This window comes from Cherax quadricarinatus, chromosome 21 (genome assembly GCF_038502225.1).
Source record: "Cherax quadricarinatus isolate ZL_2023a chromosome 21, ASM3850222v1, whole genome shotgun sequence".
In the NCBI taxonomy this organism is placed as follows: Eukaryota; Metazoa; Arthropoda; class Malacostraca; order Decapoda; family Parastacidae; genus Cherax; species Cherax quadricarinatus.
This window is the reverse complement of record NC_091312.1, coordinates 22,264,706-22,287,750: the sequence shown is the minus strand read 5'-3', so window position 1 is coordinate 22,287,750 and position 23,045 is coordinate 22,264,706. Positions and strand designations below refer to the sequence as shown.

Below are 23,045 nucleotides of genomic sequence, written 5' to 3'. Positions count from 1 at the left end.
GCATGTACACTCTCATCTTTACATATATGATATATTTATCAAGATTTTAATAAAGAAAAAAATGATTTTGATATTTTAAGAGGGATTTTTTAAAAAATTACAGTTGTAGGATCCTTTGGAACTTTATCCCTGCAATTTTTGAGAGTTTATTATACAGTACTGTACTAAAATTTATTGCTTCTGCTAGAAATGCTGGAAAAAAGTTAAACTGTGAAACTCTTGCCAAAGTGGAAGGATAAACAAAACCTTATTCTGATGACTAATTTTGATATCTTGCAAAATTTGTTGATTCATGAATGGGTTTTAGGCAACTTAAGAAATAAGACTCCATGGGGAAGTGGAACAGAATTCTTCCTCTGTAAGCCATGCGTGTCATAAGAGGTGACTAAAAGGCAGGGAGTAAGGGGCTAGTAACCCCTTCTCTTGTATATATTGCTAAATTTAAAAGGAGACACTTTCGTTTTTCCTTTTGGGCCACCCCACCTCAGTGGGATATGGCTGGTATGTTGAAAGAAAGAAAAGAAATAAGATAAACTGATCAAGTATTCTGAGATATTAACATCGTTAATTTACCTTCAGAGGAATTTGCACTGTGGATGCCGTATTCATAAAGATATCAGGATATCAGACAGATAAGTAGTGCAGACCCAAAAGGTAACATCCTTATCATAAGATCCATCAGCCATTTCTGAGTAAAGCAGTTCAGAAGAGGCATAATCAAATTTTTTTACAGAAAAAAATATAGAATACCAATTTAAAAGTAAAACTGATAAATTGGTACCTACAGAAGAAGCTTTCTCAAGTTATAACAGAAAACAAATTAGGAATGGTTTATATAAAATTGACTGGAAGGCACCTGAACATCAGTAGTTGCATGAAATGTTCTCTAGTTACAGTACACATGCACTGAAAATTTTGAAGCCATTTGGTGGTGGTAAAAAAACAAAATCAGGAAACCCCTAAATAGGTACCCCCCCCGTTTGGGGATACCTAATAAAGACCATTGCATTTTTTCCCATTTCTGCTTAAACAAGTCATGAAAAGTATTAATATTTCAAGTGTACAAGTGCATTAAAAATCAGGAGAAAATTATTTAGGATGAATTGATTTTCCTTATAATGTATGTACATTATTCAAGACGAATTATATTTTGTTTTAATTTCCTACACAAATTATATTTTGTATCACATGTGCACTATAGATAACCATAAAGGAAAAACAAAAATTTTTATAATTGCTGTTATCTTGGTTTATTATATTGTTCATTTGTGTCATGCATTACCATGTATTTTACTTAGTTAAAATCTGTTGTATAATTTTTTCCTTATTATGTTGAATACTTTTCCATTAGTTAATAAGTAGATGAGTTGTGTATAATTGTTTCTCTTGTTTACACTCGAATGTGATGTTTGTCACGTATGTAGCACCTTTCTGGTTGGTAAAGTAAATGTCTCCTGTCTCCTATATTGCTAAAGTTTTATGCAGACTGACAGCAGAATGTTTTTGCTGTTACTAAACAGAAATCTCTCATTTGTAATTAAAAGACAAAAGAATTCTGGGAAACAAATTTTGTTTTATCCTCAAAGAACCACGTTAGAAGAGTAACAAACTACAGAAATACGGATAATATGCAAGTTGTGTTTGAGTGTGTGTGTTTAACATTTTTTCCCTGTGTTAATAATAACAATTAATCCTATTCCATTGATTATTTAGTTTTTTAATTTTATTTATTATGTTTATTTTTTTTAGATACTCCCTTTCCATAATGATTATTTTCACTCAAAGAAATGGGAGGTTAAAATTATAAATTAACGTTGTTTAATGTTCAGGCGTACTTACAGTTGCTCCAGCAGCAGGTGGGCAGCTCAGCTGGTTCAGGTGCAACTGCTGGCAGTCTCACCAATCAACTAGGCAGTCTTCAACAACTGCCATCCCTTAATAATGTTAGTGTACAGCAGCTCTTGGCAGCCTCACAGGGAAATCTGGCTACACAACAGATGTTTGATTCATCAGGTACATTTAATTTTTTGTTATAAGATAAGATAGGATAAGATTTTGTTCGGATTTTTAACCCTGGAGGGTTAGCCACCCAGGATAACCCAAGAAAGTCAGTGCGTCATCGAGGACTGTAACTTATTTCCATTGGGGTCCTCAACCTTGTCCCCCAGGATGCGACCCACACCAGTCGACTAACACCCAGGTACCTATTTGCTGCTAGGTGAACAGGACAACAGGTGTAAGGAAACGTATCGAAATGTTTCCACCCGCCGGGAATCGAACCTGGGCCCACCGTGTGTGAAGCGGGAGCTTTAGCCACAAAGCCACCATTCCATTGAGTAACAGATGGAATCTTTCACATGATAGTGTCTCGAATTGGTTGTTAGGTGTTCAAATTGTTAACTTTGAAAAATTTATTTACAGGTAAATCAGTACATGTGTGTTGTATAAGTAATCATTGCTGGCTTCATCACAGTGTTTATGTGAAAGCCTAAACCTCCCTCAGTAAGTCATTCAAGCACAAGGACATGGTGAAGGCTTGAGTTTCTGTCCTGTAAACGTGAGATGGACACTGTAGTCATACTTTGCTAACTTTTTCTTTTAAATACAGTGGACCCTCGACATTCGATACTAATCCGTTCCTGAGAGCTATCGAATGTTGAAAATACCGAAAGTTGAATTAATTTTCCCCATAAGAAATAATGGAAATCAAATTAATCCATGCAAGACACCCAAAAGTATGAAAAAAAAAAAATTTACCACATGAAATATTAAGTTTAATGCAATAGAATAATTACAATAACAACAATAACAGTAGAATAATAACAATAGAATAATTGACACTTACCTTTAATGAAGATCTGGTGATGATTGATGGGATGGGAGGAGGGGAGAGTGTCGAAGTTGTTACTATTTAGAAGGGGAATCCCCTTCCATTAGGACTTGAGGTAGCAAGTCCTTTTCCGGGGTTACTTCCCTTCTTTTTATGCCACTAGGACCAGCTTGAGTCACTGGACCTCTGTCGCCATTCCTTTAAGATTTGTCTAAAATGGGCCATAACATTTACATTGTAATAGTCACCAGCACGGCTTGCAATAGCTGTGTTAGGGTGATTTTCATCCATAAAGATTTGCAGTTCAACCCATTTTGCACACATTTCCTTAATTTTTGAAGTAGGCACAATGGAGTCCACAACTGGCATAGGCTTCTCAGGGTTAGCCCCAAACCCTTCAAAATCTTTCTTAATTTCCATACTAATTCTCCCCCTTTTTACCACAGGGTTGGCACTAGAAGCTTTCTTGGGGCCCATGGTGACTTATTTTGCAGAAACAAGCACCAAAAACAGTGATAATATGGATAATATGAAATGCACCGAATGTATCCTTAGATGTGCGCACACTGGCTGGCTTGTAAACACTGGCACACACGGGGCAGTTCAGGCCACACGTGGACACGTCTAGTACAAATCGTATCAAATATCGGGTTTTCCATCGAATGTCGAGGCGAAATTTTTGCGTTAAAATGCATCGAATGTCAGATTTATCGAATGTCGATGCCATCGAATGTTGGGGGTCTTCTGTATTGCTTTAAAAGAGATTTTCATAAGGATGATGCAGAGGAAATAGCTTGAGATGTGAGAAATGCATTGAGGCTATTTTCAGAACAATTTTATAACCGTTTGACTTTTTATATTGTTTATCACAACAGTTGCTCATATCTTTCACTAACTTCCTGTTTTTTTTCGTAATTCACTTTCACTTCTCTTTTACAAACTCTTACTATTTTCATTGTACTTCATCTTCCTCTTACTAAAACTACAAGTCTGGTATTAATCTCTCCTCAAAAAATGTGCATCCAAAAGTGTGTCAACTGTTTATCACCAAACCTCTAATTACAATTAAACGAGAGAACCATTATAAGACAGATGAAAAAGGACCTCTTATTATTTACCCCTGGAACTCTAGATTTTCCAGCAGAGATTTCATCTTTAATGTTTTTCAAAACAATTACTCTCGCTTGGTTAAAAGTTATGTAAATATTGATTTAGTACTTCTCATACTCTGTCCTCCATACTCCTCTCACCACTAGTAAATTAGTGGATACATACCTTAAAGCAGCAACAAAGTGAAGATGACCTATAAGGATTTAAAGGAAACAGTAAAGACAGTGGGAGACAGGAAAAGAAAATTGATGAACTGATTAAAAAGAATCGCAAACTAAAACTTCAGCTAGAAAAATTGATAAAATGGGAGAAAACAGGAGATAAAGGGAAATTAAATAAAATGTAACAAAATTGGACACTGTAAACAAAGCAATAAAAAATTAGTTAAATGAGGTAAATTTATGCTAAAGAGACATAAATGAAAGCTAATGTTAAGAAAAAAAAGTAAACGAGGTAAAAGAATGGACCACCAAGGCAAACACACACACAAAATGCCTAACAAATGCATTAACCTATTGACTGTTTTGGTCGTAGATGTACGTCTTACGAGGCAATGTGTTTGACGTACACATGTATATACTCAAAAATTCTAGCAGCTTCAAATCAAGCAGGAGAAAGCTGGTAGGCCCACATGTGAGAGCATGGGTCTGTGTGGTCAGTTTGTGCAGTATAAAAAAAAAATCCTGCAGCACTCAGTGCATAATGAGAAAAAAAAAACTCCGACCTTGTTTTTGGATTAAAACGCCAACTTTGAGGTGTATTTTCGTATAGTATTTATGGTTGTATTCTTGTTTTCTTGGTCTCATTGGATAGAATGGAAAACATATTATAGAAATAGAAGCGATTTTGATTGGTTTTACTATGAAAAAATCTTGAAATGGAGCTCAAAGTGGCAGAAATGTTCGGTTTTTGCCGACGTTCAAGAGTAAACAAATGACGTCATTGTCCAATAAATGTCCAACTAGCCATTCTAATATGCAGTCATGAGTGGGTTGACATTATTTATGCAATTATTACAATATTGCTGTAGTCTGCATAGCAGTAAATCTTCTATTTTTTGTTTGAATAAAAATTCAAAATAGAAGCAAGAGTATTATAACAGGGGCCCGAGATGTGACTGATGAACAAAGAAAATTTTATTTTAGTGCCAGGAATGGCTGCATTGTTCGTTCTGGACCCTATATTGATATTGACATTTTTTAATTTGCATGAAATTGGCCAAATTGCCAATTTCTGACCACTTTATTGGATAGTTGAAATCAGTAAATGGGTGGTTTCTTGTACTCGATCGATAGAACAAATGGAGTTCTAAAGAAATAGCTATGAGTTTGGTGGACTGGAACAACAGAATTGGCTGAAAATAGGGCTCAAAGTGGTCAGTATCGCCCATGCGTAAATGTCGCCAAGGTCGCTAACTTCGTGAGAGCGTAATTTCATAAATTTTCCATGAAATTTTGTACTTTTGGTGTTATCATCAGGAAATGATTCTCTATAATTTTATAAGACTTTTTTTTTTTCTCAAATATTTTGTGACACCAGGAGACACTTCAGGATTTGGGGTTGCGAAAAAGCAGTTATTGTTCTTGGTAATACTGTACTAATGACAAAATAAAAGAGCTGAGAGACAAAGAAGCAGCACAAATCAATAGCTAAGCTAGTTTGGCGCCTTCCATCCATAGCACATTTATGCTATATGAAGAAGTATGTACTATAAATATTTGCAGTGTAAAACTGCAAAATATCATTTTAAACATTGGGACAAAGAAAAAATAGATTTTCTCAATGTAAAAATAAAAATTTATTTTGCATTTTTGCAAAATACAAAAATGTATAACAATTAAAAATTTGATTTTTCAAAGCATTATACTTGTGGCAATTAAATTATTTGAAAAGCCCAAAGTATGCACAGCAGCAGTTTTCCTCATCCGTGCCACCTTCAGTATGTCAGTTCATGAATTTTGAAACTAATTACTAAAAGTATGAAAACTGGATATCAGAAGTTGCTGTTTATTGGAATACTAGATGCACTATAGAATAGTTTACTAAGTTCCACATTGTTTCTGTTTAAGAAAAAGTAAAATAAAATAAAAATGTATTTCTTTGCTAAGGTTACAATGTGTGTTTGCATTTCATAATTTGATTGGTACAAAGAAAGCCACTATCATGCCAAGGCATTTCGGGCAGACTTAACCTAATACTAAAAGACTATTCACATGTCTCGCAAAGCAGCTTGAAAACAGCAGTCGAAGGGAAGGAATCAGCAAATTAATATCTACTTCCTTGGCATTAATTGTAACTATCATAGAAGCTTATTTTTTGTTTTCTAAATAAAGCAAAAATTGACTAATGTGTTGCCTTTATTCATCAACAGGCTCTCATTCCTTAGGTCTGAGTGGTTTGGGGTCTCTAGGCAGCCTCAACTTGCCCACTTCGACTAATGGCTCCCAGGAAACCAACCTGCAAGGCTTATTAGCGTCTATGAGTTCGCAAAATACAGGTACTCATTAATTCATAATATAATGTTATTCCATATCTTTTTTCTGTTTGTACCTGTGTGTGTGCATGATTTTTCCTTGTTGAGATTCTTTAGTAGAATAGTGCTAATGAATTTATGCTGCTTCTGCCTAGTTATTTGGAATCTAAGATGTGCAATAAAACACCAGGACACCAATAGGTATTCTGCTCTAAAACATCTAAGAAAACTAATGATTTAGACAAGTGACATTTATTTGGGAATTATCATCATACAGTGGACCCCTGGAAAATGTAATTAATCCGTTCCAGAGAGAGTGTCTTATGTCAAATCTGACTTAATTCAAATTAATTTTCTCCATAAGAAATAATGGAAATCCAATTAATCCATTCCAGACACCCAAAAGTATTAAACAAAATAATTTTTTTACATGAAATATACATTTCCCTACACAGAAAACAATGAGACGTGCAGAGTAAAACATTACTAAAATGACATTTATATTTATTGAAAACTTATTGATGAGTGATGAGTTAAGAAGAGAGGAGAGGATGGAGGTGTACTATTGTTTGGAAGGGAAATCCCCTTCCATAAAGGCTTCAGGTACCAAGTCCTTTTCCGGCATTACTTCCCTTCTTTGTTTTTTAATGCTAGGACCAGCTTGAGTCACTGCACACCTGTGGCACTAAATATCTGACCAGAGAGCTCTGTTTCTGGCATCTCTATAAGATTTCCCTAAAATAGGACACAACATTGTCATTGTAGATGTTGCCAGCACAGCCTGCAACAGCTGTGTCAGGGTGATGTTCATCCATGAATGTTTGCACATAAAGCAGGAACACTGCAGTAGGCCTGTTGGCGCATACTAGGCAGGTCCTTCACAAACCATCCTACTAACCGATTCGTATTTGCCCAACCCAATTTTCAATGCTTCCCAAGCAATAAGCTTTGATAATTCTATTCACTCATGCACAAGTCCCACTCAGATTAAATCATGTGTGTGGGGAAGTACCCTGGCAGGTATGTGGAGAAGTACCCTGGCTGGTATGCAGGGAAGTACCCTGGCTGGTGTGTGGGGAAGTACCCTGGCTGGTGTACCACCATCACTACCACCACCACTTTTGTATCTTTCTACAAACTTTTTCTTGAGTTCTATAGTGTTTCTAACCCTCCTTACCAAAGGGCTGGCACTAGAAGCTTTCTTTAGACCCATGGTGGCTTATTTAGCAGTGACAAGCACTAAAAACAATGGAATAGTGCAAAATGTATTGCATGTACATGTGGAATTGTTCTCACTGGCTGGTAAACAATGGCACACTGGCTGGAGTATCTGGGCCACTCATGGCACGCGGACACATCTTGGACGAATGGCTTTAACCGAGCCAATATTTTGACGAAAAAACGTTACTTAATCCAATTACTTAATCCGATGACATCTTAATCCGGGGGTCCACTGTATTCCATCTGTTCTGTATTAAACATTTAACTACACTATATATACAGTTGTAATATCACACTTATTTGGAATTCTTCCTCATTAAAAATTTGTATTAATATTGGTAGAATTACCAACAATATATTAAGTAAAAGGACACAAATGCAACTAATGTGACATTTTATTGTGGCAACGTTGCATTTGTGTCCTTTTACTTAACATATTAAAAATTTAGGGTTTATACTGAGAAGGAAATTTAGATTTTTTTCAAACTACAAAAATTTTAATTTCACTTTTCAACCAGTTTATGGATGTAAGGAATTTAATGTCAGACCATCTAATGGTTAGGTAGCCAAGAGAAGTAAAAACTGAGGTGCCTTGGCAGTAGCTGGGCCTGAGTTGGACATGCTTATCATGAGCCAGTAGTCCTAACACAGTATTTCTTCTTTCCTATGTTCTTATTAGAATAGTGAACTCTCTGTATTCACATATGATAATATTAGACCCTGTAAGAATGGAAAAATACACGAAGGCACTTTTTGAACAGCTACAGCATTTATGTTTAAATGCCAACTTCCAAACCAGGAAAATAAAATTCCCACCACACAAACTAAATGATCTTTATTAAAAAACAGTATTTTGGAATAAGAATCTTTCCTTCGTAAGCCATGCGTGTTGTAAAAGTCAACTAAAATGCCGGGAACAATGGGCTAGTAACCCCTTTTCCTGTAAAGATTACTAAAAAGAATAAGAAGAAAATTGTCAAAGTGGGAAGTCTGAATGTGCGTGGATGTTGTGCAAATGATAAGAAAGAGGTGATTGTGGATGTTATGAATGAGAAGAAGCTGGATGTCCTGGCTTTAAGTGAAACAAAGCTGAAGGGGGTGGTAGAGTTTCAATGGAGAGGAATAAATTGGATTAGGTCAGGGGTTTCAAATAGTTAGAGCTAAAGAAGGAGTAGCAATAATGTTGAAGGATAAGCTATGGCAGGAAAAGAGGGACTATAAATGTATAAATTCAAGGATTATGTGGAGTAAAATAAAGATTGGATGTGAAAAGAGGGTTATAGTAAGCGTGTATGCACCTGGAGAAGAGAGAAGTGTAGAGGAGAGAGAGAGATTTTGGGAAATGTTGAGTGAATGCATGGGGAGTTTTGAATCAAGTGTGAGAGTAATGGTGGTTGGGGATTTCAATGCTAAAGTGGGTAAAAATGTTATGGAGGGAGTAGTAGGTAAATTTGGGGTGCCAGGGGTAAATGTAAATGGGGAGCCTTTAATTGAGCTATGTGTAGAAAGAGATTTGGTAATAAGTAATACATATTTTATGAAAAGAGGATAAATAAATATACAAGGTATGATGTAGCACGTAATGAAAGTAGTTTGTTAGATTATGTATTGGTGGATAAAAGGTTGATGGGTAGGCTCCAGGATGTACATGTTTATAGAGGGTCAACTGATATATCGGATCATTATTTAGTTGTAGCTACAGTTAGAGTAAGAGGTAGATGGGAAAAGAGGAAGGTGGCAACAACAAGTAAGAGGGAGGTGAAAGTGTATAAACTAAGGGAGGAGGAAGTTCGGGCGAGATATAAGCGACTATTGGCAGAAAGGTGGGCTAGTGCAAAGATGAGTAGTGGGGGGGTTGAAGAGGGTTGGAATAGTTTTAAAAATGCAATATTAGAATGTGGGGCAGAAGTTTGTGGTTATAGGAGGGTGGGGGCAGGAGGAAAGAGGAGTGATTGGTGGAATGATGAAGTAAAGGGTGTGATAAAAGAGAAAAAGGTAGCTTATGAGAGGTTTTTACAAAGCAGAAGTGTTATAAGAAGAGCAGAGTATATGGAGAGTAAAAGAAAGGTAAAGTGAGTGGTGAGAAAGTGCAAAAGGAGAGCAGATGATAGAGTGGGAGAGGCACTGTCAAGAAATTTTAATGAAAATAAGAAAAAATTTTGGAGTGAGTTAAACAAGTTAAGAAAGCCAAGGGAAAGTATGGATTTGTCAGTTAAAAACAGAGTAGGGGAGTTAGTAGATGGGGAGAGGGAGGTATTAGGTAGATGGCGAGAATATTTTGAGGAAGAAAGGGTGGCGGTAATTTCATGCACTGGCCTGGGAGGTATACCATCTTTTAGGAGTGAAGAAGAGCAGAATGTAAGTGTGGGGGAGGTACGTGAGGCATTACGTAGAATGAAAGGGGGTAAAGCAGCTGGAACTCATGAGATCATGACAATTGTTAAAAGCAGGGGGGGATATAGTGTTGGAGTGGTTGGTACTTTTGTTTAATAAATGTATGAAAGAGGGGAAGGTACCTAGGGATTGGTGGAGAGCATGTATAGTCCCTTTATGTAAAGTGAAAGGGGACAAAAGAGATTGTAAAAATTATAGAGGAATAAGTTTACTGAGTATACCAGGAAAAGTGTACGGTAGGGTTATAATTGAAAGAATTAGAGGTAAGACAGAATGTAGGATGGCAGATGAGCAAGGAGGTTTCAGAGTGGGTAGGGGATGTGTAGATCAAGTGTTTACATTGAAGCATATATGTGAACAGTATTTAGATAAAGGTAGGGAAGTTTTTATTGCATTTATGGATTTAGAAAAGGCATATGATAGAGTGGATAGAGGAGCAATGTGGCAGATGTTGCAAGTACATGGAATAGGTGGTAAGTTACTAAATGCTGTAAAGAGTTTTTATGAGGATAGTGAGGCTCAGGTTAGGGTGTGTAGAAGAGAGGGAGACTACTTCCCAGTAAAAGTAGGTCTTAGACAGGGATGTGTAATGTCACCATGGTTGTTTAATATATTTATAGATGGGGTTGTAAAGGTAGTAAATGCTAGGGTGTTTGGGAGAGGGGTGGGATTAAATTATGGGGAATCAAATTTAAAATGGGAATTGACACAGTTACTTTTTGCTGATGATACTGTGCTTATGGAAGATTCTAAAGAAAAATTGCAAAGGTTAGTGGATGAGTTTGGGAATGTGTGTAAAGGTAGAAAGTTGAAAGTGAACATAGAAAAGAGTAAGGTGATGAGGGTACCAATTGATTTAGATAAAGAAAAATTGGATATCAAATTGGGAGAAGTGTGGAAGAAGTGAATGTTTTCAGATACTTGGGAGTTGACGTGTTGGCGGATGGATTTATGAAGGATGAGGTTAATCATAGAATTGATGAGGGAAAAAAGGTGAGTGGTGCGTTGAGGTATATGTGGAGTCAAAAAACGTTATCTATGGAGGCAAAGAAGGGAATGTATGAAAGTATAGTAGTACCAACACTCTTATATGGATGTGAAGCTTGGGTGGTAAATGCAGCAGTGAGGAGACGGTTGGAGGCAGTGGAGATGTCCTGTCTAAGGGCAATGTGTGGTGTAAATATTATGCAGAAAATTCGGAGTGTGGAAATTAGGAAAAGGTGTGGAGTGAATAAAAGTATTAGTCAGAGGGCAGAAGAGGGGTTGTTGAGGTGGTTTGGTCATTTAGAGAGAATGGATCAAAGTAGAATGACATGGAAAGCATATAAATCTATAGGGGAAGGAAGGCGGGGTAGGGGTCATCCTCGAAAGGGTTGGAGAGAGGGGGTAAAGGAGGTTTTGTGGGCGAGGGGCTTGGACTTCCAGCAAGCGTGCGTGAGCATGTTAGATAGGAGTGGAAACATAAACACATATGCAGTTTAATGTGATCCTTTATTGACAACGTTTCGCCCACACAGTGGGCTTTTTCAAGTCACACACAGATCTACCTGGGGTGGAAGGTACAGGAGTATTTATAGTCAGGTTCAGAATGTTGAGGTCAGGTGAAGAATGCTGCATCTGATGATCTACCGGGTGGGGTTATAGAGTCTTTGGTAGCTTGGCAGGGGTATTGGACAAGTTGTGAGTAGACCTTCTGCAGTGTTCTATGTTCTTATGTGGGATAGCAATGAAGAAGTTTCTTGGCAAGTGGTTCAGCTAAGTTATAGAAGCCATTGTTCTGGTTGAAATTGTTGGTTATAGAGATAAGCGATGATTCCAGGATTCTTCTGTATCGAGTCTTGTCTTCTGTGGCGATAAGTCTTGAGTTTCTGTAGTTAATTAAATGGTTGTGTGAATTGCGATGTTGTACACAGGCATTCCTTGTATCGTCAGTCCTGCTTGCGTATTGGTGTTCTGAAATACGTGTTTGGAGGTCTCTTGATGTTTCGCCCACGTATAATTTGTTGCAGTCATTACAAGGGATTATGTATACCCCTGCAGAGGATCGAAGCTTGTCCTGTCTACTACTGGTGATGTCCTTGATGGTCGTGGTTGTGGAGGTAGATACTTGGAATGATCTGTGTGTGACTTGAAAAAGCCCACTGTGTAGGCGAAACGTTGTCAATAAAGGATCACATTAAACTGCATATGTGTTTATGTTTCCAGTGTGTCGGTATTTTATACCATTTATTTTTATATAGGAGTGAATGGAGACGAATGGTACTTGGGACCTGACGATCTGTTGGAGTGTGAGCAGGGTAATATTTAGTGAAGGGATTCAGGGAAACCGGTTATTTTCATATAGTCAGACTTATTTAGTGAAGGGATTCAGGGAAACCGGTTATTTTCATATAGCCGGACTTATTTAGTGAAGGGATTCAGGGAAACCGGTTATTTTCATATAGTCGGACTTATTTAGTGAAGGGATTCAGGGAAACCGGTTATTTTCATATAGCCGGACTTATTTAGTGAAGGGATTCAGGGAAACCGGTTATTTTCATATAGCCGGACTTGAGTCCTGGAAATGAGAAGTACAATGCCTGCACTTTAAAGGAGGGGTTTGGGATATTGGCATTTTGGAGGGATATGTTGTGTATCTTTATACGTATATGCTTCTAAACTGTTGTATTCTGAGCACCTCTGCAAAAACAGTGATAATGTGTGAGTGTGGTGAAAGTGTTGAATGATGATGAAAGTATTTTCTTTTTGGGGATTTTCTTTCTTTTTTGGGTCACCCTGCCTCGGTGGGAGATGGCCGACTTGTTGAAAAAAAAAAAAAAAAAATGATCACACAATAAGAAAATAATAAAGCATTAATGTATTTGCTGACAAAATTTCTTTGAAAAGGTTATTCATTGTACCTCAGTGCAAAACATCTGGGAAAACTAGTTAGGTGGACTGGAATCCTGGAGACTGGAAGGGCAGTGCCTGCACTCTTAAGGAGGATTGGAGATGTTGCAGTTGTAGAGGTAATCTGAATGTGATATCAGGGGGTTTGGGTTTGACTAGGGGATTTGGGTTTGAGAAGGACCTGCCTAATATGGGCCAGTAGGCCTGCTGCAGTATACCTTTTTTCTAATGTTCATCTGGAAAGATGGTTAAGTGAATGTTGGTGATTCTGTTTTCTTCTTTGGGTCAACCTGCCTTGGTGGGATATGGCCATTGTGTTAAATATAACTAAGGGAAATGCAGTGTTGGCCAGAAAAAGGGCAGGGTGGATAAGAACTCTCAGTAGTGTTACTCTTGTATTAAAGTTGGTAGAATTACCGACAATATGTTAGGTAAAAGGACACAAGTGCAACTAGTGTGACATTTTATTGTGGGAACATTTTGCTCTCCAGGAGCTTTATCAAGCCATTACTGATAAAGCTCCTGGAGAGTGAAATGTTGCCACAGTAAAATGTCACATTAGTTGCACTTGTGTCCTTTTGCCTAACAGTTATACTCTTCTAATAATTTGTGCTCTTTTGTCAGGCATATTGTTCAGTGCTGATGGCTTCACTCTAGGCAGGAGAAATATCAGAGCTGGAAAAAGTACAGAGATTGTTTATGGCTTGCATATAGCCAAGGAAGCATTTAAGCTGTTGAGAATACACTGTACCTCAAAGTACTTGGAATGTACTGGGTACTTTTTGGAGCATAGAAGAGACAGGTACCTGATATATATGACAGCACATGTTAGATACTTTAGAGTGTAGTCCTACATCTACACATTACCAGGAAGTGGTAAAGTAGACCCAGTGAAAAGTAGGGATGCCATGGATACAATAAGAGCATGCTTTCAACATCCATGGTCTGAAACTATTGAACCTGCTTCCAAGAGATATGAAAAATATTGCCAGAGCAAGTCTAGAAGTCTTCAAGAAAGAGCTGAACCAACACCTCTGCTATATGCCAGATCAACTAGGCGGAGATGGCTATGTGGGCCAGCATCCCATCAATAGCAAAAGCCTGGTTAAAAGGGCAGTCAACAAAAGTCAGGCGTCAGGCTGGGCTGCAAGGAAAGAAAAACTCTTGAAAACTGAATATAGGTATATCAAACTTTGGTGCTGGCAGTAGGATTCCTAAAGCAGTTCACTGATTTTTTTTGAAACGTGAAAAACTTTTAATTTTAAAAAAGTTTCTCATGTAGGTTGGTAGACAGCAACTGCCCAGGGAGGTACTACTGTCCTGCCAAGTGAGTGTAAAATGAAAGCCTGTAATTGTTTTACATGATGTTATGGTCTGAAACTATTGAACCTGCTTCCAAGAGATATGAAAAATATTGCCAGAGCAAGTCTAGAAGTCTTCAAGAAAGAGCTGAACCAACACCTCTGCTATATGCCAGATCAACTAGGCGGAGATGGCTATGTGGGCCAGCATCCCATCAATAGCAAAAGCCTGGTTAAAAGGGCAGTCAACAAAAGTCAGGCGTCAGGCTGGGCTGCAAGGAAAGAAAAACTCTTGAAAACTGAATATAGGTATATCAAACTTTGGTGCTGGCAGTAGGATTCCTAAAGCAGTTCACTGATTTTTTTTGAAACGTGAAAAACTTTTAATTTTAAAAAAGTTTCTCATGTAGGTTGGTAGACAGAAACTGCCCAGGGAGTGAGTGTAAAATGAAAGCCTGTAATTGTTTTACATGATGTTAGGATTGCTGGTGTCCTTTTTTCATAAACATGCAACATTTGAGGTACGTCTTGCTACTTCTACTTACACTTAGGTCACGCTGCACATACATGTACAAGCATATATATACATACCCCTCTGGATTTTCTTGTTCTTGTCTATTTCCTCTTATCTCCATGGGGAAGTGGAACAGAATTCTTCCTCCGTAAGCCATGCATGTCGTAAGAAGTGACTAAAATGCCGGGAGCAAGGGGCTAGTAACCCCTTCTCCTGTATAAATTACTAAATTTAAAAAGAGAAACTTTCGTTTTTCTTTTTAGGCCACCCTGCCTTGGTGGGATACGGCCGGTTTGTTGAAAAAAAAAAATGTAAAACTGCTCTCTATGGAGAGTTCAGTGAAATAGACCTCCACCTCTCCACATCAGCTGTCATTCCTAAGGCTGTTATGACAGATACTGTAAGCCCAGCTGGTAGATGGTACTTACTACAGTGGTGAACAGGAGAAAAATTAAATTGGTCAAGACTGGATGTAAAGTTGTTAAAGAGTTCAGTGGTATTGTTATTGAGGTATTGTAATAGATTGCTATTCTTGTAGTAGTTTACCTGTCCCTTCCAATACCTCAAAATGTAAAATACAATGTAGGTAGCATGTGTCAAGGCATCTGTTGATAGAAGTTTATGGAGGCTAAAAAAAAAAAAAAAGAAAAAGGGGGAATGTGTTACTGTATAGTGGTATCAACACTTGTATTGGTGTGAGGCATGGACCTTGGTGCAGTGAGAAAATGGCTAGAGGCAGTGGTGATATCATGTTGGATATCACTGTGTGGTGTGAATATTTTCCAGAAGATTTGGAGTATAAAAAAAAAAAGTGGGGTCAACAAGGGTATAATTCAGTGAGCTGAGGGGTTCCCATAGTGGATTTGGCATTTAGAGGATGGAGAGGGATAGGGCAATGTCAGGTATTCTCTGATCCATTGCAGTGTCCTTCCTGTTATACGTGCCTGATCCTCTAGTTTCTGCACTAGTCTCTTGTGAGGAACTGTGTCGAAGGCCTTCTTACAGTCCAAGCAAATGCAATCAACTCGCCCCTCTCTCTCGTGTCTCACTTCTGTAACTTTGTCATAGAACTCCAGAAGGTTTTGTGTGCGTGTGCGTGTGTGTGTGTGTGTGTGCGCGTGCGTGCGTGCATGCGTGCATGCATGCATGCATGCATGCACACATGCTCGCTTATTTGTGGTTGTAGGGGTAGAATCACAGCTCCTGGCCCTGCCAGGAGTGAGAGAGAGTGAGTGAGTGTGTGTGTGTGTACGTTTTATATTTAGATAGCACAATATTTTTTGCCTCCTGATTAAATTTTCATATTAGAGATAATGAACACCTTACTTTTACAACCTATTCCCACTAAGTCATTATTTGTAACTGTGTGTGAGACTAACGTTGGCGGTGTTGTGTGTTTATGTACAGGGTTGGGTATGAACATGCAGAACCTAGCGTCACTGGCGGCCATTACAGGTGGCAGCACAACGGGACTTCAAGCTCTCACCCAGCCAGGTATCACATTCCCTACTTCTCCCAGCTCTTCCTTCACCCTCACCGACCAAGGTATCACTTGCATCCTTTCTTGACTCCACTCTTTCCCTCAATAAATTTTCACTGCCGACATACCAGTAAACTACTTGTAAAGTACATACAACTAAATCAAATAAAAATTTCAGTGCATCTTTTTTTTGCTAATTACTGTTGTCTTGCTTTCAAATTGTTCCCCCTTTTTTTGTAGACAGTATTTTATTATAAATACATTTTTGTTGACAGTGTTATGTACAGTACTGATATTTTTTTCTCATATTTATATTATCGGTGCTTTTTCACTAATTCTGTTTGTTTATGGTAGTACTTTTAATAAGTTTTCAGAACTGCATGAAATTCTTTGACATTTGTATGGAAAATAATATATTTTTAACCACTTCTTTTGGCCTACAAGCTGCAAGGTATTGAAGGTACACAGTGTAGTGACCTCTATTAGTTTCAGCTTTGTATAAACTTGCCCTCATTCAATGCATTTTAAATGTTTGATATAAACAGCATAAATCATTACCAATCCTTTGTATGTTTTAAGTCCAAGTGTAGATTAATGAAATTCTTGAACATAAAACAGAATTGTAAACCATTATTGTTTGTTCTTACACTTAAAGTAGGAACTGGCAAAAATGTTCATGCGTACCATGATAGGTCATTGTTATTCTCCTAGTATTAAATTTTACATACCTTTCCTTTTTATGTACACCAGTATTGACCCTAAACCTAACCTAAACATGTATGGCAGTGTACAGCTTGCTGAGTACTGACCATACTCTAGTACTGTACAGCAAACACTACTAAAATTCTCATTGATAAAAGCAGTTGTTTAGCATGTTCAGTTATAACTCAAGGTTCCTAAGCAAACACTCCAATGATATTATAACATTGCTTGAATTATTGAGTACCAAATTTTCCTTTATTTTATTAACAGAGACCTGGTTAAAACACGACTTCACTAGTGTATTCAACATACCTGAATATACAGCTATCCACAATTATAGAACAAACAAGAATAGTGGAGGTACTGCTATTTTCTGTACTAATGAATTCAATTGTTTGAATGTCGAGAAACACCAGTGATGAATATGGTATGCGTAATTAACCACACACAACATTTATAATCAGTGATAATGTGAGAAATGTAGTAACAAAATCCATAAAAATTACTTGATAATTCCGGGATATTTCAGCCGTCATCCTTCTCAATCAAATAACTCCAGAGTATCAAGCTTCCTTAGCAGCATGTATTCTTTCCTTCTAATACTCTTTTTCCCAATCTACTAATGTGTTTGAATCACAAATTTAATTCTAGATCATATCTTGACCAATATAACAGCACCTCTAAATTTGGGTATAATCAAGGATAGAACAGCTGACCATTACCCTACTTTTTATCACTAACTTTTCCAAAATCCCACTCAAAACTATAAAAATTACTTTTAAGCTCCTTAATGATGCTTCAGATGTTAACTTTACAATACTGTGAAACACAAATTAAGAAAGAGAACTGAATCTCAACAGTAATATAAGCTCTTTAAGGAAATATTAAAGCATTATTATTCTACACTATTCATAAGAATAATTATCCTCTCTAATGCAAAGAAGCCCTTCTTTCAATTACTGATTTCATGAATAAGCTTCTACAGTAGGGGCTAGACTTACAAACAAAACATCAAAGTTACATACCAACATCAGTAGTTATCTAATTGATAATTGCTCACACTGATTTGGCTCTTACCCAAATCTTTGAAATAGCATTAGTCATTAAATTGCTAAAAAATTTGGTTTGTATCACACAAGGTCAACTCTCCATTACCTTCAATAAAGCTACACATGTATGTACTATCTCCTAAATCAAGTCAGTGGGAGATGGCCGACTTGTTGAAAAAAAAAAAATAACTTTAGTTACACACCTTTCCACTGTCCTAAAAGAGTCAAGATAAAACAGTCACAAAGGTGATCAAACTATTACAAGCATTTGTAGTCCACTATCTAATCTCCTATACTATCAACATTTTGAGAAAGTGATCCACAAACAGCTGTTCTTGTTCTTAACTTTACAAAATTTGCTTGCTCCTTGCCAGATTAGATTCAGGCTTCCCCAAAAAAACACAAATGATGCAATCATAAAAAAAAGTATGACAGTTTATGCAGCACTTGAAAGAGATAAGTATCTAATTGGATCATAATGAATTAATTTAAGGTTTTTGATACAATTAACCACAATATTCTTTGCAAGCTTAATCACATATATAGTACAGCACAGTCATAAATGGCACTTCCTCAGCTACTCAACTACTTTAAATTCAAGTGTTCCTGAATCCCTCATCTTTTCCTCCTCTGTATCAGTGACTTAGTGCCACCCAGCATCTTGGTCAGTGCTCTCTGCTGATGCCATGACCTTTATTTTATCATGCTTTGACCCTGCCTGACTTAGTTACATTCTAGTTAATGATGGACTAAAAAAAAAAAAAGTCTACACTTGGATGTTAAAAAACTTGCGTTTGATATAGAAAAAAATTCTGTATAACTTTTGGGAATAAATCATGTTGATAATTTAGACATCAGAAATAATGAATCAGAGAAAAAGAATGAGGATAATTTTTTTTAGCTTTGCTTGTAGATAATAAATTAACATCTCATTTCAAAATTATAAAAAAATTGTAGTCATTCTCTCCAAAATTTGCTGTTATCTTCCCCAGTCATTACTACTAATATACTAATTTTTGCTTATTTACCCATACCTCACCTATGGAATTTGTGCCTGGGCTCTACTTCAGTTATTCACCTTAACCCTTTGACTGTTTTCGACATAAATACGTCTTACGAGCCAATGTTTCTGACGTGTATATACTCAATAATTCTAGCGGCTTCAAATCAAGCGGGAGAAAGCTGGTAGGCCCACATGTGAGAGAATGGGTCTGTGTGGTCAGTGTGCACCACATAAAAAAAAATCCTGCAGCACACATTGCGTAATGAGAAAAAAAAACTGATCGTTTTTTTGGAATAAAACGCCGACTTTGAGGTGTATTTTCGTATAGTATTTATCGTTGTATTCGCGTTTTCATGGTCTTAGGTGATAAAATGCAAAACATATTACAGAAATAGAGATGATTTCCATTACTTTGACGATGAAAACGACCTTGAAACTGAGCTCAAAGTAGCGGAAATGTTCAATTTTTACCAATGTTCAGGAGTAAATAAATCACACCACACGTCCAATACACGTCAACTGGGGAGTCTAATATTCTTTCACTAGTGCACTGATATTATTTATACCATTTTTACAATAATGCAGTAGTCTGCATAACAGTAAATTTTGTATTTTTTTTGTATGAATAAAAAATAAAAATAGAAAGCAATAATAATATAAGAGGGGCCTAGAGATGTGACTAATGAACAGAGCATATGTTATTTTAGTGCCACGAATGTCTACCTTGTTTATTGTGGACCCTATTTTGAAATTGGCATCTTTTTAGTTTGCGTGAAATTGGCCAAATTGCCAATTTCTGACCACCATATTGGGTAGTCCAAATTAGTAAATGGGAGGTTTCTTGTACTCAGCTGATAGATAAAATGGAGTTCTAAAGAAATAGCTATGAGTTTGGTCAACTGGAACAATGGAATTGGCTGAAAATAGGGCTCAAAGTCGGCGAAATCGCTGATACGCATATGTCACCGAGACCGCTAAATTTGCAGGAGCATAATTCCATGAGTTTTCGACCAAATTTCGAACTTTTGGTGTCATTACTATCGGGAAAAGATTCTCTTATCATTTCATAAGAAAAAATAATTTTTTTTTTTTTTCAAAAATTGAGCGACATAGAATGACAGTTTCAGAGAGGGGCCTGAAACAGTCAAAGGGTTAAACCAATCAGAACTACTACAAATTCAAATTTTGGGTAACAAATGTGCCATTATCCAAATCCCAAAATCTGCTACTGTAAAGATTAATACCATACTATTATTCATTCTACATCTTACACACAGCCCACTGTAATAATGATGCTAATCTACAATACTTCCTGGGAGACTTAATACAGCAGAAAGGCGCTCAAAGAACAAACTCTAAGCAAATCCTCTTGGATAGTTCTTGTGTTTGTTTGAGCATCTTATATATGTTCAATGCAAATACATATAAAGGTCAAAATGGTGGAATAACTTTCCAGATAAATTAAGAATTTTAAATTAATGTTTTTAAGCAAAGACTTAAAATGTGTGTTCAATGCACTATATGTCCCTAAAACAATTTTAATAGAACGAGTTAGATTACCATTAAACTTTGACCTTCAAGTTATAAATTACACCATAAACCTTAAATTTAATTATGCAGTATCTCCAATTGTTATTAAATCTTTACTTCCTTATTTGCTTTGTAATTTTCTTAGTTAAGTTTCAACTTAATATTAAATTTATATTTAATGTTTTTTATTAAGTACTCAGTTTTCACTAAAATTTGTATTGCAATATGTAATTTTATATATTTGGTGTGTACTACATTTATATACACATATCCATTATATTCTTTATTTTTATATTGTTTGTATTAGTCCCAGCTTATGACTGCCTGAAATGCTCCAAGTAATTATGGGCTTTTCTTTCTAAGAATATACACTGTTATATCATCATCCTTATCATATATGTATGTATACTATACATATTAGCAAACAAACCCAGTATGAATGTGCACTCATGTGTATATAATGACTGTAGGGATGTTTTTATATCATGCTTGTTATTCCACAGCTACCATAATAGCTTATATATTATGCTAACAAAGAGTTCACTTTCATGGATATTGTTGATATACCTAATAGGTTTCACTTACCCTAAATGACATTTTCTTTTAACCTTTCTATGATAATTACAAGTGATTAGTGTATCTAGTGTTTATGGTATTGAAATTCTTGTTTTTGCTTAATATTTCAATTTGAAGAAATTGTCTCTTTAATGAAGGGGAAATTTTTTGGAAACTACTTGAGATGTACATTCAGTGGCCATTTTATTAGGTACCCCTCTTCAGTAATTCAAATATCTCGTCAGTCAATCATGTGGCAGCACCTTAGTGCCTTAAAGCATGCAGACATGGTCAAGAGGTTCAGTGTTGTTCAGACCAAACATCAGAATGGGGAAGAAATGTGATCTGAGTGACTTTGACCATGGAAAGATTGTTCATGCCAGATAGATGGGGTAGTTTTGAGTATGTTAGAAACTGATGATCTCCTGGGATTTTCATGCACAACAGTCTCTAGAGTTTACAGAGAATGGTGGAAAAAAAAAGTATATCCAAGGTGTAGCAGTTCTGTGGGTGAAAATGCCTTGTTATTGAGAAAGGTCAGAGGAGAATGGCCAGACTTGTTCAAGCTAAGAGGAAGGTGACAACAATAGCATACAGAAGAGAATTTCTGAATGCGCAGCATGTCGAACCTTGAAGTGGATGGGCTACAGCAGCAGAAGACCAAACCGAGTTCTACTCCTGTCAGCTAAAAAAGCTGAGGCTACTGTGGGTGCTGGTTCACCAAAACTGGTCTGACAAATAGGGATTTCTGCTGCAACATGCAGATGGTAAGATCAGAATTTGGCATAAATCTTTGGAATGTTGGAGAAAGGGAGATTCACAGCATGAATATGCAGCCAACAAATCTGCAGCAACTGTGTGATGCTATGATGTCAGTATGGATCAGAATCTAAGGAATGTTTCCAGCACCTTGTTAAATCCATGTCATGAAATTTTGGGATGTTCTGGGAGCATAGTGGAACCCTGTCCAATACTAGAAAGTTGTACCTAATACAGTGGCCACTGAGTATCTCAGGATTTTTTTTAATAACAAATGCAATTTTCCTTGTTATTTTCTAGTCTTATATTTTCATGAGAAATATAAGTCAGAGAAATACAATTTGAGTTTTGTTTGCCAATTTGAATTTTAAATCAGTCATGCATATTACATCATAAAGATTACCGTATATCTGTGCACTCTTAGCTGGAGGAGGTATAATTATTGTTGGGCTTTCCAGAATGGCTTTTTTTGCATAGATAATTTTTGTATATGAACAATCTTAGACCGTGGTCATCATACTTTTGCTATATTAAAACTCTTTTGGATTGTCGGAAGATTACCCTACAGATAAAACAGTTGAATATAGTTATTCAAATTTTTGGTAGTAATTTTGTTACTTAGTACCAAAACTGACATAGCAGCCTAACCTAATATTGCTAAAATTTATGGGAAATAATGTTACTTATTTACCTAATAATCAATGAAGGCACTTCTGTTATACGAATGTGAAATAAAAGCATGTTAAACTTTCTGTACTTAGGCAGGATTAGTGTACTTTTCTTTATCATTAATTTGCAAGTTGACAGATATATGCTTATATTTACTTTCTTGTGTGTTTCCTTTGCTCTTTTTCTTGTAATGCACTATTTCCTTTCCAATTTTTGAGGCAGCTGTGGCAGTGGTCTTCTGAACCATTTACAGAACACAAATATCTATATCTAAGAATTTGAATAACATATTCAGTTGTTTTTATACTTGGGGCAAAATGCACATCATAAATGACCCTTCTTTCCCTAGCTTTTAAAAGATCTTGTTTTCCATTATTATGCTTAGAATTGAAGATATTTTTAATAAGGTCTAAGACTGAATGAAATATAATGTTATGTAAATGCTTGAGCTGAATGTCATCATTAACTCCAGTGTGATGTAGTGCTGAACTCTGCTCATTCTTCACTGTTCATTTGATGTTATGGTTAATATGGTAGTAAAATATTTGAGTTGCAAGCATAGAATA

The 23,045-nt window shown here is 36.5% G+C and overlaps 1 protein-coding gene across 21 annotated transcripts in view; it reads left to right on the top strand.

Moving 5' to 3' along the window:
- bru1 (bruno 1) overlaps window positions 1-23,045 on the top strand; it is a 507,347-nt gene that overhangs the window by 423,092 nt on the left and 61,210 nt on the right. For 8 of the 21 annotated variants that reach the window (XM_070087294.1, XM_070087290.1, XM_070087297.1 and 5 more), the window contains 4 exons: window positions 1,830-2,013; window positions 6,312-6,437; window positions 16,140-16,277; window positions 17,185-17,274. In XM_070087294.1, the coding sequence (XP_069943395.1) occupies window positions 1,830-2,013; window positions 6,312-6,437; window positions 16,140-16,277; window positions 17,185-17,274 (538 nt within the window). The remainder of the gene's footprint in view (window positions 1-1,829; window positions 2,014-6,311; window positions 6,438-16,139; window positions 16,278-17,184; window positions 17,275-23,045) is intronic. The other 13 variants (XM_070087299.1, XM_070087291.1, XM_070087303.1 and 10 more) reach the window with 10 other exon arrangements.